The 13147-nt window shown below is 58.3% G+C and overlaps 1 protein-coding gene across 1 annotated transcript; it reads right to left on the bottom strand.

Annotated features, from left to right (window-relative positions):
- Nucleotides 1–1550: 1550 nt before the first annotated feature.
- On the bottom strand, nt 1551–12811 carry CCDC92B (coiled-coil domain containing 92B). The gene is made up of 4 exons (XM_051636079.1): nt 12794–12811; nt 7535–7688; nt 4765–4812; nt 1551–2188 (listed from the first exon to the last, which is right to left on the bottom strand). Exons 2-4 carry the CDS (start codon nt 7662–7664, stop codon nt 1551–1553), a joined length of 816 nt encoding a protein of 271 aa, XP_051492039.1. The 5' UTR covers nt 7665–7688; nt 12794–12811.
- Nucleotides 12812–13147: the final 336 nt, after the last annotated feature.

Here is a 13147-nt window from a genome sequence, read left to right as displayed (position 1 = left end):
GGCTCTGGCTCCTGAGGCAGCAGCTCCAGACCTGTCAGGGGTGCCAGACATTTTCCTGTAGGGCTTTGCCTTCATCCCCAGAGATGCACACCTCTGCAGGGCTTCAGCCAAGGAGACCACTCCAGGGGGACCTGCCCAGGCCCAGCTTTGCTGGACTTCTTCCCAAACTCGGGTGCCTTAGAGACCATGGTAGCAGCAGAGGATGGGGGTGGCAGCCCTGAGGGGAGCAGGAGGGTCTTGCCCTCCGAAGCCTTACTATTCACATCACAGCCAAAGAAAATATACAAAAGCTGCTCATTTCCATCCTGCTAGTGCAGCTCGTATGCTCAGGGGTGGGTTTTTACCAAAGAGCTGGCCTAGGGACTGCTGCTGAGAATCTCGTAAAAGCATTTTAATATAGTATATAAATATTGAACTACAAAAATAGACACCTCTGACTGCATGGGCACGCTGTGGGTGAGCTCGGGCAGGCTAAGCCTGACTGCTCTGTGAGGGTGACGTGTTTGAAGCAGTTTCAAACCAAACTGGAAGGAAATGGGGTTTGATCGTGGCACGAGGCTTCCTCCTGCAGCCGTGGTGGCAGTGGGGTCCCGCGGGGCTGGCGGGCAGGGTGCTGGCTGCAGGCAGGGCCCAAACCAGCGGGTGAAACCTGCCCCTCGCATTGCCCGGAGCAGCGAGACCTCCCTCCCACCTGGCCACTGGAGCTGTTCGCTCCTCTCCCTGCTCCTGCTGTTTCAGACCATCTAGGGTATATGAAGCCGCTGGTTTGGTTAGGAGAGTGGGCACAGCTGCCCAGCGTGGTGAAGGCTGAGTGCTGTATGGCCACCATGCTGGGAGGGACTGGGGAGGACTGAGGGGCCCACAGTGCCCCAGTCCTGGGGGATACAGCAAGGGACACAGGCAAGGTGGATTTTCCAGCCTCTGTTGCTCATGGAAGCTGAGCCTGAGGCTGGCTTGGCCCCAGGGGGGTTTCTGTGCATCACGGTGGACCATGGCTCACTGCCAGCGTGTTCCCCACGTGGCTGCTCTGTCGTCTGTGGGAAACCCAGGCTTGGGTGTGGACGTGGCCGAGAACTGAAATGCTGGTGCCTCCTGCTCCCATGGGACCGATGGCCAGGGTACCACCCTGGTGACAGCTGGGACCCTCCAGCCCAGCCCGAGCCGGTGGTGCTGGAGCTCTCCGAGCTGTGCTGGGTGCTGTGCTGCACACCTGCCTGGCACACCAGCCAGGGAAACACACCCGGCGTCTGCTCCGAGGGCAGCAGGCAGATCTTCTCGTTGCAGAAACGCCGATTTTATTTCTTTTTCTCCTTCTCTTTCTCTCTTTCCTTGGAAGCTTAAGCCAGGTGCTCAGCCGGTTCCCCTCCACAGCCCCCGTCCTGGCTTGCCCCGCGGCACCCGCGGCTCAGGCCGGTGGAGCAGGAGGACCCTCCCAGCAGGGCATCGCTTTCCACTGCCCCCTCCCCTCCGCGGGGACGGGGAAAGGAACCTGGGCCGGCGCCCAGCCCGGTGCCGCCGGGCTCAGGTCAGGCCGTGCTGCCCCGCACCAGCTACTCCCGAGGCCGGGGGGCACCGCGGGGGCCGGAGCCCTGCCTCTTGCCAGGCTCGCCCCTGGCCGCCCTGGCCCTGGCTGCCGGCTCCTGCCGGGGGGCCGTGTGCGCCCGGGGGGGCTGGGCCTGGCCGGGGGGCTCCCGGCGCTGCGGGGGCTCCCGGCGCTGCGGGGGCTGCGGCCGTGCCGTGTAGAGGAAGAGGGCCGGGTCGGGCATGGCGTCGTGGTCGTCCTGCGCGGGGTCCCTGGGGCGGGCACCGTCCCCGGGTGGGCGCCGGGGGTGCGGGCGGTGGCTGCGGCGGCGGGGCCTGCCCTCGGCGGGGGGCTGCTCGGGGGGCTGCTCGGGGGGCAGCCGGGGGCCCGGCAGGCGCTGGGCCGTGGCGTGCAGCTGCAGGGAGAGGTAAGCGGCCGCCTCCGTCTGCTTCTGCAGCTCGGTGTCGAGGATGGTGACTCGGTGGCTCCGCCGCTTCAGCTCCTCCAGGAACCGGCGCTCCTTGGTGCGGAGGCTGGAGCGCAGCGCGGCCACCAGCGTCTCCTTGTGCCGCAGCTCCTTGCGCAGCTCCAGGTTGTCCTTCTCCTTCTCCTGCAGCTGCGCCTCCATTGCCCGGCACTTCTCCTCCAGCTCCCGGTCCAGGACGTCTGTGGGGACAAGGCACAGAGCGGTCAGGGAGGCAGACACGGCCACAGCCCGGCGGGCCTGCTGTGACAGCACGAGGAGGGGACTACCGGCTGCCAGATGGTGTTGGCATGTTCCAGCAGTGCCGTCGGGGCTGCTCAGGCACTTCTGGGAGCTGGGGCTCCAGGACTCCCTGTGAGCTGCTCCGAGCTGGGGTGCCATGGACATGTGGCCGTGTCCAACAGCCAAGCCCGGGGGGAACCAGGGGCTGTTCTGCAGAGGATGTGGTTGTCTTGGAACCTGCTGCCTCTGCCTCCCGGCAGCCTCCTGCTGCAGTTTTAAAATTCCTGTAGGTAACCAGTGTTTCACTCTACAAGTGACTTTGCAGGGGAGCACGGGAGAGCATATCTGGGGCTGGGAGAGAAGAGGGAACAGTGGCAGTGGAAATATCAGCCCAACTTCAGAGGGATCCTCGACCTCATGCCCCAAGACCCCATGGCCTGATGAGAGGATGGCGACACTAACCTAGGATTGTGGAGGAAGGAACCCCAGCCTGGGCATGAGGAGCGGGCTCAGGGGAGCCCATCCTGGGAGCAGGGCAGCCAGGCAGCTCTCCACACTGTCACCTCTGCTTATGCCTGACCTGTGCATCACTCTGCTCTTGGCAGCAGCCGATTGCTAGCGACTGGGTGAGGACGGGACTTGTTAAAACAGAAGCTCTGCATTGAGCAGCAGGTTGCCCATGGTTCCCACCACCCTCCCTGCCCTTCCCACGCCTCAGTAGGTGATGGATGCCCTCCCTGCCCCAGCCCTTCTGAGTCACAGCAGAGGAACCCAAAGAAGTGACTTCACATGGGGCCCTTGCACACTGCTCCTGCACATCCTGCACTGCTCTGGCCAGCCCATATGGGCTCCATCATCCATCCACCCACCCACTCATCCAACTGGCCATCCATCCTTCCCCCATCCCACCTGCTATGGCCCTCCGTGGGTTGTGGCCTTGCACTGGGGACAGCAAAACTATCTTGGAGGTGTTGCATTGGGAAGGATGCTGTGAAAGGGGCAGGAGGAGACTGGAGCATGGCTGGCAGCCAGATTGCACCTCTCCACTGCAGTCTGTTCCACAGGCAGGAAGGAGTGGGGGGCAGCGGCTCCAAGTTCTTTTGTCCTCAGCCAGAAAGTGTTGTCATCTCCAAGAGGAAAGGTGTGCTGCCCACATGGGGCTTTCATGGGGACATGGCCCAGGCACAGATTTCCAACTGCAGCCACTGTGACTGGTGGCATTCCCCACTCTGGGGAACGGGAGCTGCTGGGGAGGGGGTTCACCACCTGGCAGTGAAGGATCTGAGCTCAGCAGGCAGTGGGAGGGCATGGGGGGCCCTGGGGACCCTCCCGACCCAGCAGCCCTGGCTGCACCAAGCCCTGGAGGGGTGCAGGGAGGGGAGAGGCCGCTTGCCCCGGGGCGGGCACCCGCCTGCTGCACCCAGCCTGCCCAGGCCTGCTCTGTGTCTGCACCGGCCCTGCCGGGCACGGGACAATCTGCAACCCTTGGAGCTCCCCAGGGTCTTCTGCAGAGGAAAACTGCTGGATGATGAGATCGCAGGGAGGCAGTTACACACAGTCATTATTACATGCATGGCATTTGAAGAGCAATCATCTGATGGCTCCTTCAGCTACTCGTGGTTGCTCCATAACAGTGGCAAATGTGATCCTGCTCTTCACAGGCTGTTAAAAGACCACGGGTGGGCAGAGACCTGCGGGGGAGCTGTCTGCCAGTGACACGGTGATGGCACTGGGTGGGCTGGATGCCAGGCCAGAGCAGAGCCCCCCTGCGCGGGGAAGGACCTTGGGCTTGGCAGGAGGAGGGGGTGAGGTGGGACTGGGGGTCTGCAACAGGTGAGAGGGGCTGGGAATGCACCGCCCACTGCACATCCCCCTGGGGCCGGCCCAGCCACGGTGCTGCCGAGGGACCCGAACCCCGATGGCGCCGGTGGGAGCAGCCCTGGCACCGCCGGCCCCGGCCGAGCACCAAGCGCCAGGGACCGTGCCCAGGCAGTGCCAGGGATGAGCTTAAGCTTCATCCCCGGGACGGAGGAGGAGAAGGAGCCGGGCTGCTCACAGCGCATCCTCTGCTGGCCGAGGCTGCCCGGGCACTGCTGCCTGTTCCTTGGGGTGGGGGACGTGTCACCCGGAGCCACGCGGTGGCATTCGCTGCCCCCTGCGAGTGCCGTGGAGAGGGCGGCCTGAGCCTGTGGCACCTCGGGACAGAGGCGAGGCCAGGCGGGGCGGGGACACCGCGGGGACACCGCCGCACACCCCGTCCCCGCGGGGCTGTGGACGGAGCGGGGCCGTGGCACCACAGCCCTGCCGGAAAGGGGATGGCAGCGGCCTGGGAAGGGGAGGTGAGCCGGGCACGTCCTTCAGGGCGGTGCTCAGCTCCTGCCCGTGGCTCCGCCGGCCACAGGGCACCCTCCGGAGCGTGTCCCTGTGCGGCTGCCTCTGCGTGTGCGTGCGGGACGCGGGAGCGGCCGGAGGGCCCCAGGCCGGGGGCTACGGCTGAGACAACCCCCCTATCTTACGCACAAACAGGTGCTCTTACCTTGCTGGCGGGCTTCCAGCTCTTTTATTTCCAGGTCATGGGTGAGCTCTGGAAGGGAAATTAGACAGGACTGAGTAGGAGTGTCCCCGCATCCCACGCTCCCTGTGCCCCCTGCTCCCGCGGCCGGGCACGGCCTCTGCCCACCCCACGGGCTGAGCATGGCCATCTCAGAGCACCAGCCACAGGCTGGGCCAAAACCAGAGGATTCCAGAAATTTATACGTTATTAAGCAGCTTTGGCTTCTGGCACCTGCAATGTGACCATGGCAGCACCCATGGGTCCTGCCCCACAGAGCGGGGAGAGCTTTTATTTGTCCAGCTCTGCCTTTTCTTTCTCCAAGAGAGTTGCTGGACCATTTTCAGTGCTTTAAATCAGGACAAACAGCAGAGCAATGGACTGAAAATAGACCAAAGTGTAAGCTGCCACCCAAAGTATTTCCCAATTTACTGCTTCGAGGCTGCTTTCTGCCTCTGCTCGTGACGCCAGCAGGATGGCCTCATCCCGGCACGCTGTGTCCACAGGATGCTCCCCTGCTCTGGGTCAATGTGAACCTTTACAGACAATCCCTTTTGAATTAATTATCACAGCCCACCAAACGTCAGCAGCTCTGGGAGGAGGAGGAGAAGGGCAGCAGCAACATTCAGTTGTTTTGGGACTTTTTCTAACCCCTAAAAATGAGTTCAAAGGGTTAATCTTTGCCCTACATTTTTCTTTTAATCTGCTTTCGTGTTGAGTCTAATCCTCATCACTGCCACCCTTCTGAAATGAAACACTTGGCTCAGGCTGCTCTGCCTGTCTGGCTGGGAAAACAAATCTGTGCTGAGAAGGCAGAAGTAACTGAGGCTGTAACGCAGGTTCTGAAGAGCTTTCAGTGCTCCCGACTGCCCCATCGGAAATCAATGGCCACTGTGTTATTGTTCTGAAGCAAAAATCATAGGTTTGGAGTCTCAGGTATATTTCAAATGGAAAGTAAAGCAGTCACCCACTTCCAAAGAAGACATTGCCCTGCTGAGTGAGAGCAGGGCTGGAGAATGGTCCATGACCTGGTGTCCCAGCTCCAGAAGCCACAGGGGCTGGTGGGAACTTGCCCTGGTACAGTCCCCATCACCACAGAGGGGCAAATCCAGGGGAGAGCACCAGCTCTTGCTGCAGCTCAGCACCCCTGGGTCTTGGAAGCTACTGGGACACCGGGTACAGCCACTACTGTGGGTCCAGGAGCAGCAAACCTGGACAATTATTTACTGCATTACGGTCCCTTCTGGACATGGCTGCTCTGCTGCTGGATCCAGCCTGGATCCAAAGCACTGGAGAGGCTGCAGATGAAGCCATTAGAAAAAAAACCAATGAGAACAGCAAAAGCTTGGAAAAGATGGAGCAAAAGTGACAATTCTGTCAATGCAGAAATGTCTTTGTTTCGCAGGAATCAGGGAGGATGAGAGGCTGGAAGACAAGGAGTAATTAGCTATGGCTGAATTATTAATGAGAGTGATGGCACAAGTTGGGATGAGTTTTGGTGGCAGCAGGAGGCCAGGGAACCACTGCTCCTGTACAGCTGGCCCAAGGGGAGGGTGACATTGCTGCAGCAGGGCCATGAGCAGGGGCTGCAGCTGTGTGCCCACAGTGGGGCAGGTCCCTGAGCCCCAAACTGGGCTGGTGCTGCAGTCCTTGGGGGCTGGGATGGACGGACCCCAAGTGGCTGCTGCAGGGTCTGTGAGACCCTTCCCAGGGGGCCAGGCTCCTGGTGACAGGCCCTGTGTGAGGGGTGCTGAGGATGCCTGGCAGAGACCTCTCCTCCAGAGCAACCAGGGGCAGGGGTAGAGCTGTGCTGGTGCTGCTGGTGTTAGTGCTCATGGGGCACTGCAGCAGCAAGGCATGGCAAGGGGGTACCAGCACCAGCACCAGCACCAGTGCTGGACTGCTGTGGGCTGGGCCAGCAGGAAGGGAAGGGATTTCACCCCTCCATGTGCAAAAGAGTAAAGAGTAACAAAATGTAAACAAGGAAACCTCATTTCCTCCTGTCCTGGAAGTGTCCCCATTATTCACAGCATTCAACTCTCTTCCTTCCTAAATTTAACCCACTGGCACCTGGGAGAAATATCTGGGAGAAATGATGTATTGCTTTTAATGATCAATACACCTTTGTGGGCACAGATCATGTGAGGAAAAGCCATGGATTTTCCATGAGACCATCTTGCTGGGTTTTTCCCTTCCTTTACGCCAGTGAATCCCTTGGAATAGCAACTACTGCAGCCAAACTCCAGCGAGGTGCAGGAACCCGCAGCCCAGGAGGAAGCTGAGCTACCACAGCTAATCCTCCTTCAGAAGTGTGCCCTGAGCATGGCTGAGAACAAAGGGAGAGGGGTTTAATGAGGCATTATCAGCACAGACTCCTGTCTTATCCCCTCCTGGCCAGCTGATGCCCAGGGAAAGAATCTCTGGTTCTTCCTTGTTGCAGTTGGAGGAAGCTGCTGGCATCCATTTTCAGAGGAGTGACTTCAGAGGGGTTTTGAGCCATGTCAGACTTGGTGGCCGTGTAGCGTGGCCCAGGAAGGGGCTGGTGGCACCTGGGCCAGAGGTACAAGCAGGAGGCTTAAGGAGGTGGAGATCCCTAATCCCACTCCAAGCAGGATGCCCTGCAGCTTGGTGCTCGCCTTCCCTGTGTCCTGCCAAAGGGTGGTGTGGAACCAGCCCCGAGGTGCCGGCAGCTCTCCTGGCCAAGGTGCTCTGTGGCCACACAGCTCCCACACACCATGGCCGCCCCAGCACTCACCTGAGCAGTGCTTCTGCAAGCGGAGGATCTCCAGGTGCAGGTCATGGAGCAGCTCCATCTGCTCCTTCTTCAGGAAAGCGATGTGCCGCTGCACGCTCTGGATCTGGTGCTCCAGGGACACGGTCTCCATTGCAACCAAATTCACTGTCCAGGCCTGCAGGGAGCAGAGATGGCTCGTGACCAGACATGCAGCAGCACACAGGGCTCACATGCCCAGAGCCCTCCTGAGGGGCAGAGCTAACAGGGAGGTGGGTGGCAGCTCCCACCTACCCTTTCTGCCAGGATGTCTGTGGCAAAGCCACTCTGCTCAGATCCCTGGGGAGATGGCCCCAAGCCATCCCACCGTCCCAGTGCCTCCTGGGCTGGCTCCTGTCCCACCTGTGCTCACGCTGGGAGGCTCAGGGGCTGCATGAGCAGAAAATGCTGGTGTGCAGACCCTGCCATCAGAATAGCTGGTTTCCATGTGGAATTTGCCCCTAGGAAATGTTTTGCCACAGAGCAGGATTGAGTCTGGGACAGGACTGCTGCCTGCAGGCCCCAGGTGGGAGTTGCACCAGGGACGATTGTGGCTCTCACTTGACAAACCACATATTAGGAAGCAGTAACTGCAGCAGGAGATCTAACACATGAAAAATACAATATGCTCCATCTAACCCCATCAGTGTTACATGGCAAGGAGAGTCCTGTTCTCTTCCAGAAGAGGAAACGCCTTTCCTGGTAAGTCTCCTGGCAGGCAAGAGCTGCTGCCAGTGCTGCTCCAGGGGCTCAGCCCGGGGCTGGGGGTCCATCACCATGGTTTAACTAATGCCTTCAGCAAAGCAGCAGCGTGAGCTGCCTACCTGTGCCAGTGTCATTGCACCAGGGAGGTAAAAATAACCCCCTGAAAGAACTCAATCTCGGGAAATACCCTTCTGTAGGAAGGTGGAATCAGTCCTTGTGCCCAGCCCAGGAGGAGGGGAAGCTGCAGCAGCCGTGGTGACACTGGGGAGACGCTGTCCCAGCAAGCCCGAGGGACTGCAAGCACTGTCCTGTCCCCAGGAAGCTGCTGCCGTTCCTGCCTTTGTCTGCCTCTGACTTCACTTTTCTTTCTATAGAAACTCGGGAGCGGAGCGAGCACTTTGGCTCACGCGTTCGGCACGCCCAGCTCCCTAACCTGGCACATTTTAAGATTATTCCCACAACCTAAATCGAATCACACTGCGTTTAAGCTCGATTCCACAGTGAACAATCTTGGCAGCACCCTGAGTTCAAAGCAGTGTTCCTGCCAAAGCCTCTCCAGATTCCTGACACCCTTAAAGCTGGGTCGGGGGAGGGCATGCAGCGAGGGTCCCACCCCCATGGGGTCCGGGCTTCCTGCTCCACTCTGCTGCTTCCCTGGCAAGGCCAGCAGCCAGCCGGGCTTCCACAGGCATTCTCCTTGTGATTCCCCTGAGCGGGCAAATGCTGGGGGGTGCAGAGCTCCGGGGCTGTTCCTGCCCTGCAGCTGTCATGGGGTGTGCTGGGGGGGGGGCTAGGAGGGTACCCCCACTTGTGATGCTGGTTGTGCAGGGCAGGGTTATCAGAGGCAGCTGCAGCACTGAACTGGCAGAGATGTAAGTAGAAATTAGAGAAATGTTGTCCTCCTAGGGCTGCCCTGATTGAAGGGGTCAGACCAAGCTGTGCCAGGGGGCTGGTTACTGGCCTGGCTGCCCCTTGCAGGGCAGGGCTCCCACTGCAGCTGGGGGGCTCTGCCTGTGGGGGCTCTAATAAGGCCTGAAATAAGGATACTGGGTAATGGGAACTGACTGTGGCCTATATGGTGGATTGTCACTGAGGTTTTTCATGTCCCAGGGAACCATTTCTGGAGGCAAGTAATGAAGTTTCAAGTTGTAGGATGGCTCTGCCATGCAGGAAATTAAATGCTTCAAACATCCACCCCATGACGACAACGCAGAAGGATGAAAAAGGTTGGTGTGACACATGAAAGCAACAAATACAAAAGCCCTGTTTCTCATTAAGGTGCTTATTGTGGGAGGTATGATTTATACTGGCTTAAAGCTTCTCCCTGGGACAATGTCACATAAGGGAAGCCCAGCCCTGGCTCAGTCCTGCCTGCCCAAAAGTGAGGGGTATTTGCTCTCTGCAGGAAACTACCGGTGCTTCCAGAACCCAGGGAAGTGGATCCCTCAAGGCTTGGCATTTTAAAACAGAACCAGGGAAAAAATAATAATCTAGCTCTAGACTTAACTTCCCAATCATTCTTACTCTTCTGAATGGCAAGGTGATGATTTAAAGGCTTGTAAGCCCCCTTGGCTTTCCAGATGGCACCATAACTAACAGGAGAGGTGGCACCTGTCCTTTCTACCAAGAGAGTTGGACATGACAGGGATTCATGAAGGGGGGTAATTTACTTGTGCCAGTGCAACACCTATGGAAGTTACTTGGCACCTGCCATAGGCTGGGAATACAAAGCATCCTATGGCACATACCCTCTGCCAGCTCAGCTGCAGGGGGTGAGAGTGGGATGTGCTGGGCTCTGGAGCAGCATCTTGAGGGAAGTTGTGGCACCTCATCTCAGGAAGCGTCAGAAAGTAGGTTGGACGGAGCCCGGGGGACACGTAGTGCTATTTTCAAGCACTTTGTTCTGTCTAGTTGAAATGTCTTTAGTAGAAATGGCTGCAAATTTTCCATTGAACTTTCCCTCCTCCATTTAAGTGGGAAATCACCTTTTTTTTAACAGCAATTAAAATGTTTTCCTTAAAAAATAAATAGCTGATAAATATCAAGCTGTAAAGAAAGTAAAAGAAAAATAATTCTGTAATGGAGATCTATCTGTTGTCTCTGATTTGGAAGACAAAAGCCCTGCATAATGTATCGGGGGGGGGGGAGTTTTCAATATGCTATGGAAATCCAGGGGAGGAAAGTGCCCTTCCACCTGGCAGCCAGCAGACAGCTCCGTGTCACAAGTACTGATGCAAGAGTCAAGAGCTGTTAGGGAAGCTGCAGTGTGGTCATGAGGATTCAGTAGCACCCTAGGCTGCTGGAGTGTCTCCAATGTCACCAGGAGCCAGCAGATGAACTCCCACCTTGCTGAGGCTGTGCCCACCCACTGTCCTGCAGGGTTTCGGAACTGAACTCTCAACAACTGGTATTTCCCCCCTGATGCTTCTGAAGTCAAGTGGAGATTGCAGCAACATTCTGAGCCCTTAGTTCGATGTGTGTCTTTGGTTGTTTCATGCAGCCAAATCACTGGGGAGGTGTGGGGGTTAATGAGGATTAGCTGCTGCTGCTGCTGCCTGACTTAATGATGCTTTGCAGGGCCACCGCATCGCCCAGCTCACAGGGCTGGGGGCTCGGTGTGAGGCTGCAACTCTAGAAAACAACATCATCCATAATAAAAGCCAAGGGTAAGTGATAGTCCTCTTTAGCTTGAAGGATGCTCTGTGCCCTAGTGCCTCTGATAGCTGTGTATATGCACACCCAGAGCTGGGGAGGGCAGCAATCAGATGGACAGGAATTTTTGCCCCTACTCAATAGTGGCACCTACAGTCTGAGCTGGCACCTGCTCCCTGCAGAGCTGTGGCTGAACACTGGCTCTCATTTTGAAGCTTGAACATCCAAGGGGCTTTGCTCCATCGCCAAGAACTTTCCAGGAACAGGTTTCCCATGCTGACCCTCCAAGATTTTGAGCACAGGACCCCCAGGCCTCTCCCTGGAGTAGCAAGTCAGCTTCAGCAGGGCAGTCACTTGGGACAGTTCCCATGCTGGGTGGTGGTGGGCAGGGTCTCAATTGCTGAGCCTTCCTGTGGGCCTGCCACCACCTCCAAATACAATTTTTTTCCTGACTCCTTATCTTTTCACCATGTGACTACAGCCTCTGGGACAAGGTGTGTTGGGCATCCTGATCTCAGCTGGGTGCTTCATAGCGCTCTCAGAAGACCTGTGTGAGACTCCCAATTTCATCAGTATTTATCAGAATTCTTATTCCACAAACCAAAATGACTGGAGCAGCCTCTTGAAGTAGCTACAATGAGTAATTTACTTGCAAGTCTACCCAGAGCTGATTTATTTTGCACAGGGAGATTGTTTGAGAACTTGCTTCCAGGGCAAAACTGTACTGAAGTCAGTTGCTTAATGCCAGTCAGAATCCCAAGACTTTGACCTGAGAAAAAGCCCCAGTTCCTGATGCTGCATTTGGAAGGCAGATCTGTACTGCACGTACACACAGCCCAGCACAAACACCCTCACATTGACATCCAGCCCTTATCAGTGGAATCATTTCTCCCCATAAATGGCAAATTAACTGGGAGTCAGAGGGCACAAACGAGGTTTGCAGAAACAGGTCGATAATTTGTCCTGCTGTGGCTGCCACCAACCCCCTCTCCATCGCATCAAAACATGCGCAGGAATAAACACTGGTAGATGCTAGAAATCTATACTGCTTAGTATTTACAATCCCAAAGAAGATTAACACAAACTTTGCAATGATGCCACAAAGAGAGAATTTTTTAAAATGTTAGGAAAATAAGGCAGCAAGAAGCTAATGAACTTGCAGAAGGTCACAGAGGTAGTGGCAATGCCAGGAATAGAAACTAGAGGTGACATCCTGGCCTTGGGAAAGTCAGTGGGAAACCTTCTCCCTTCTCAGTAGGGTCAGAATTGGACTCAGAGTCCTATTTGCTATTCATTACCTATCAGTATCTATTTAAAGATCAAATCAATACAAATGTTGATTATAAATTATTGTGGGTTTTTTCAGTTTTCTGAACACAGCTGCCTGCCTCGCTGCCAAGCTTGTCGTTTGGCTGCAGATGCTGGCAGGAAGGCCGATGTTCCCTGCTGGCTCCGGGGGAATTAGCCATGGGTCCAGCTCTCCGTCAGGAGCAGGACTTGGCTTTGAATCAGTCCTCCTGTGAAGTGGGTGATCCCCGCGGTGCCATCCTGCACCCTGTGGATTTTGGAGCGATGCTGGTCCCCAGCGGCTCCTTGCACAGACTTTGCCGGCGCGGCGGGGCAGAGCCCGGTGCGCCCGGAGCCGCTCCCCGCGGCAGCAGCAGACCCGGGCCTCGGTGGTGAGGGACCAGGGGAAGCAACTTCTAGAACAGGCACAGGAGGGGCTGCCGGCAACTTCGGGGGACCCCCCACCCCCCGCGGTGCGGGGACCCTTCCCCGCCGGGCCCGGCTCGCCCCGCAGCGCGGCCCCCGGCTGCCCGCATCCCGCAGGCGGCTCTGCCCTCCCCGCCCGGGCCCCGCCACCCCCGCCGATCCCCGGTCCCTTACCTGGGGGGAGCGGCGGAAACCCGCAGGGCGCCCGCTGGGCGTCATGGGGCGGCGGGGCCGGGGCCGGGGCCGCGCCGGGCTCCCGCGCTGCCCGCGCTGCCTGCGGCGGCCCCGCCTCGCCCGGCCCGGCCCGGCCCCGCCGCCCGCCGCGCCGTAAACAGGCGGCGACGTGACCGGAACTGGGGAGCTCCGCCGGGGGAGGGCGGCGGGGAGCGGGGCTGCGCAAGGGCCGCGCCGGGACCGGCCCCAGCCCCGGCGACATCTTCCCGCAGCCGAGCCGGGGCTGCGCTGGCCCCCCAGGGCGGAGGCGCACGGAGGCTGGGGCTTCGCTCCCCGGGGACCCTCATCCTCTTC

The sequence above is a fragment of the Apus apus genome, chromosome 18, assembly GCF_020740795.1.
Source record: "Apus apus isolate bApuApu2 chromosome 18, bApuApu2.pri.cur, whole genome shotgun sequence".
Classification (NCBI taxonomy): Eukaryota; Metazoa; Chordata; class Aves; order Apodiformes; family Apodidae; genus Apus; species Apus apus.
The sequence above is the reverse complement of the archived record's forward strand: the minus strand, read 5'-3'. Positions and strand labels throughout refer to the sequence as shown.

What these genes read in the sequence shown, in the direction of transcription:
- CCDC92B (XM_051636079.1), bottom strand. Translation starts at nt 7,664, where the DNA reads ATGGAGACCGTGTCCCTGGAGCACCAGATCCAGAGCGTGCAGCGGCAC. An exon ending in CTTGCAGAAGCACTGCTCAG is followed by an intron (nt 4,813 to 7,534) that starts GTGAGTGCTGGG and finishes TTTCCCTTCCAG; the next exon opens with AGCTCACCCATGACCTGGAA. An exon ending in GCTGGAAGCCCGCCAGCAAG is followed by an intron (nt 2,189 to 4,764) that starts GTAAGAGCACCT and finishes TTGTCCCCACAG; the next exon opens with ACGTCCTGGACCGGGAGCTG.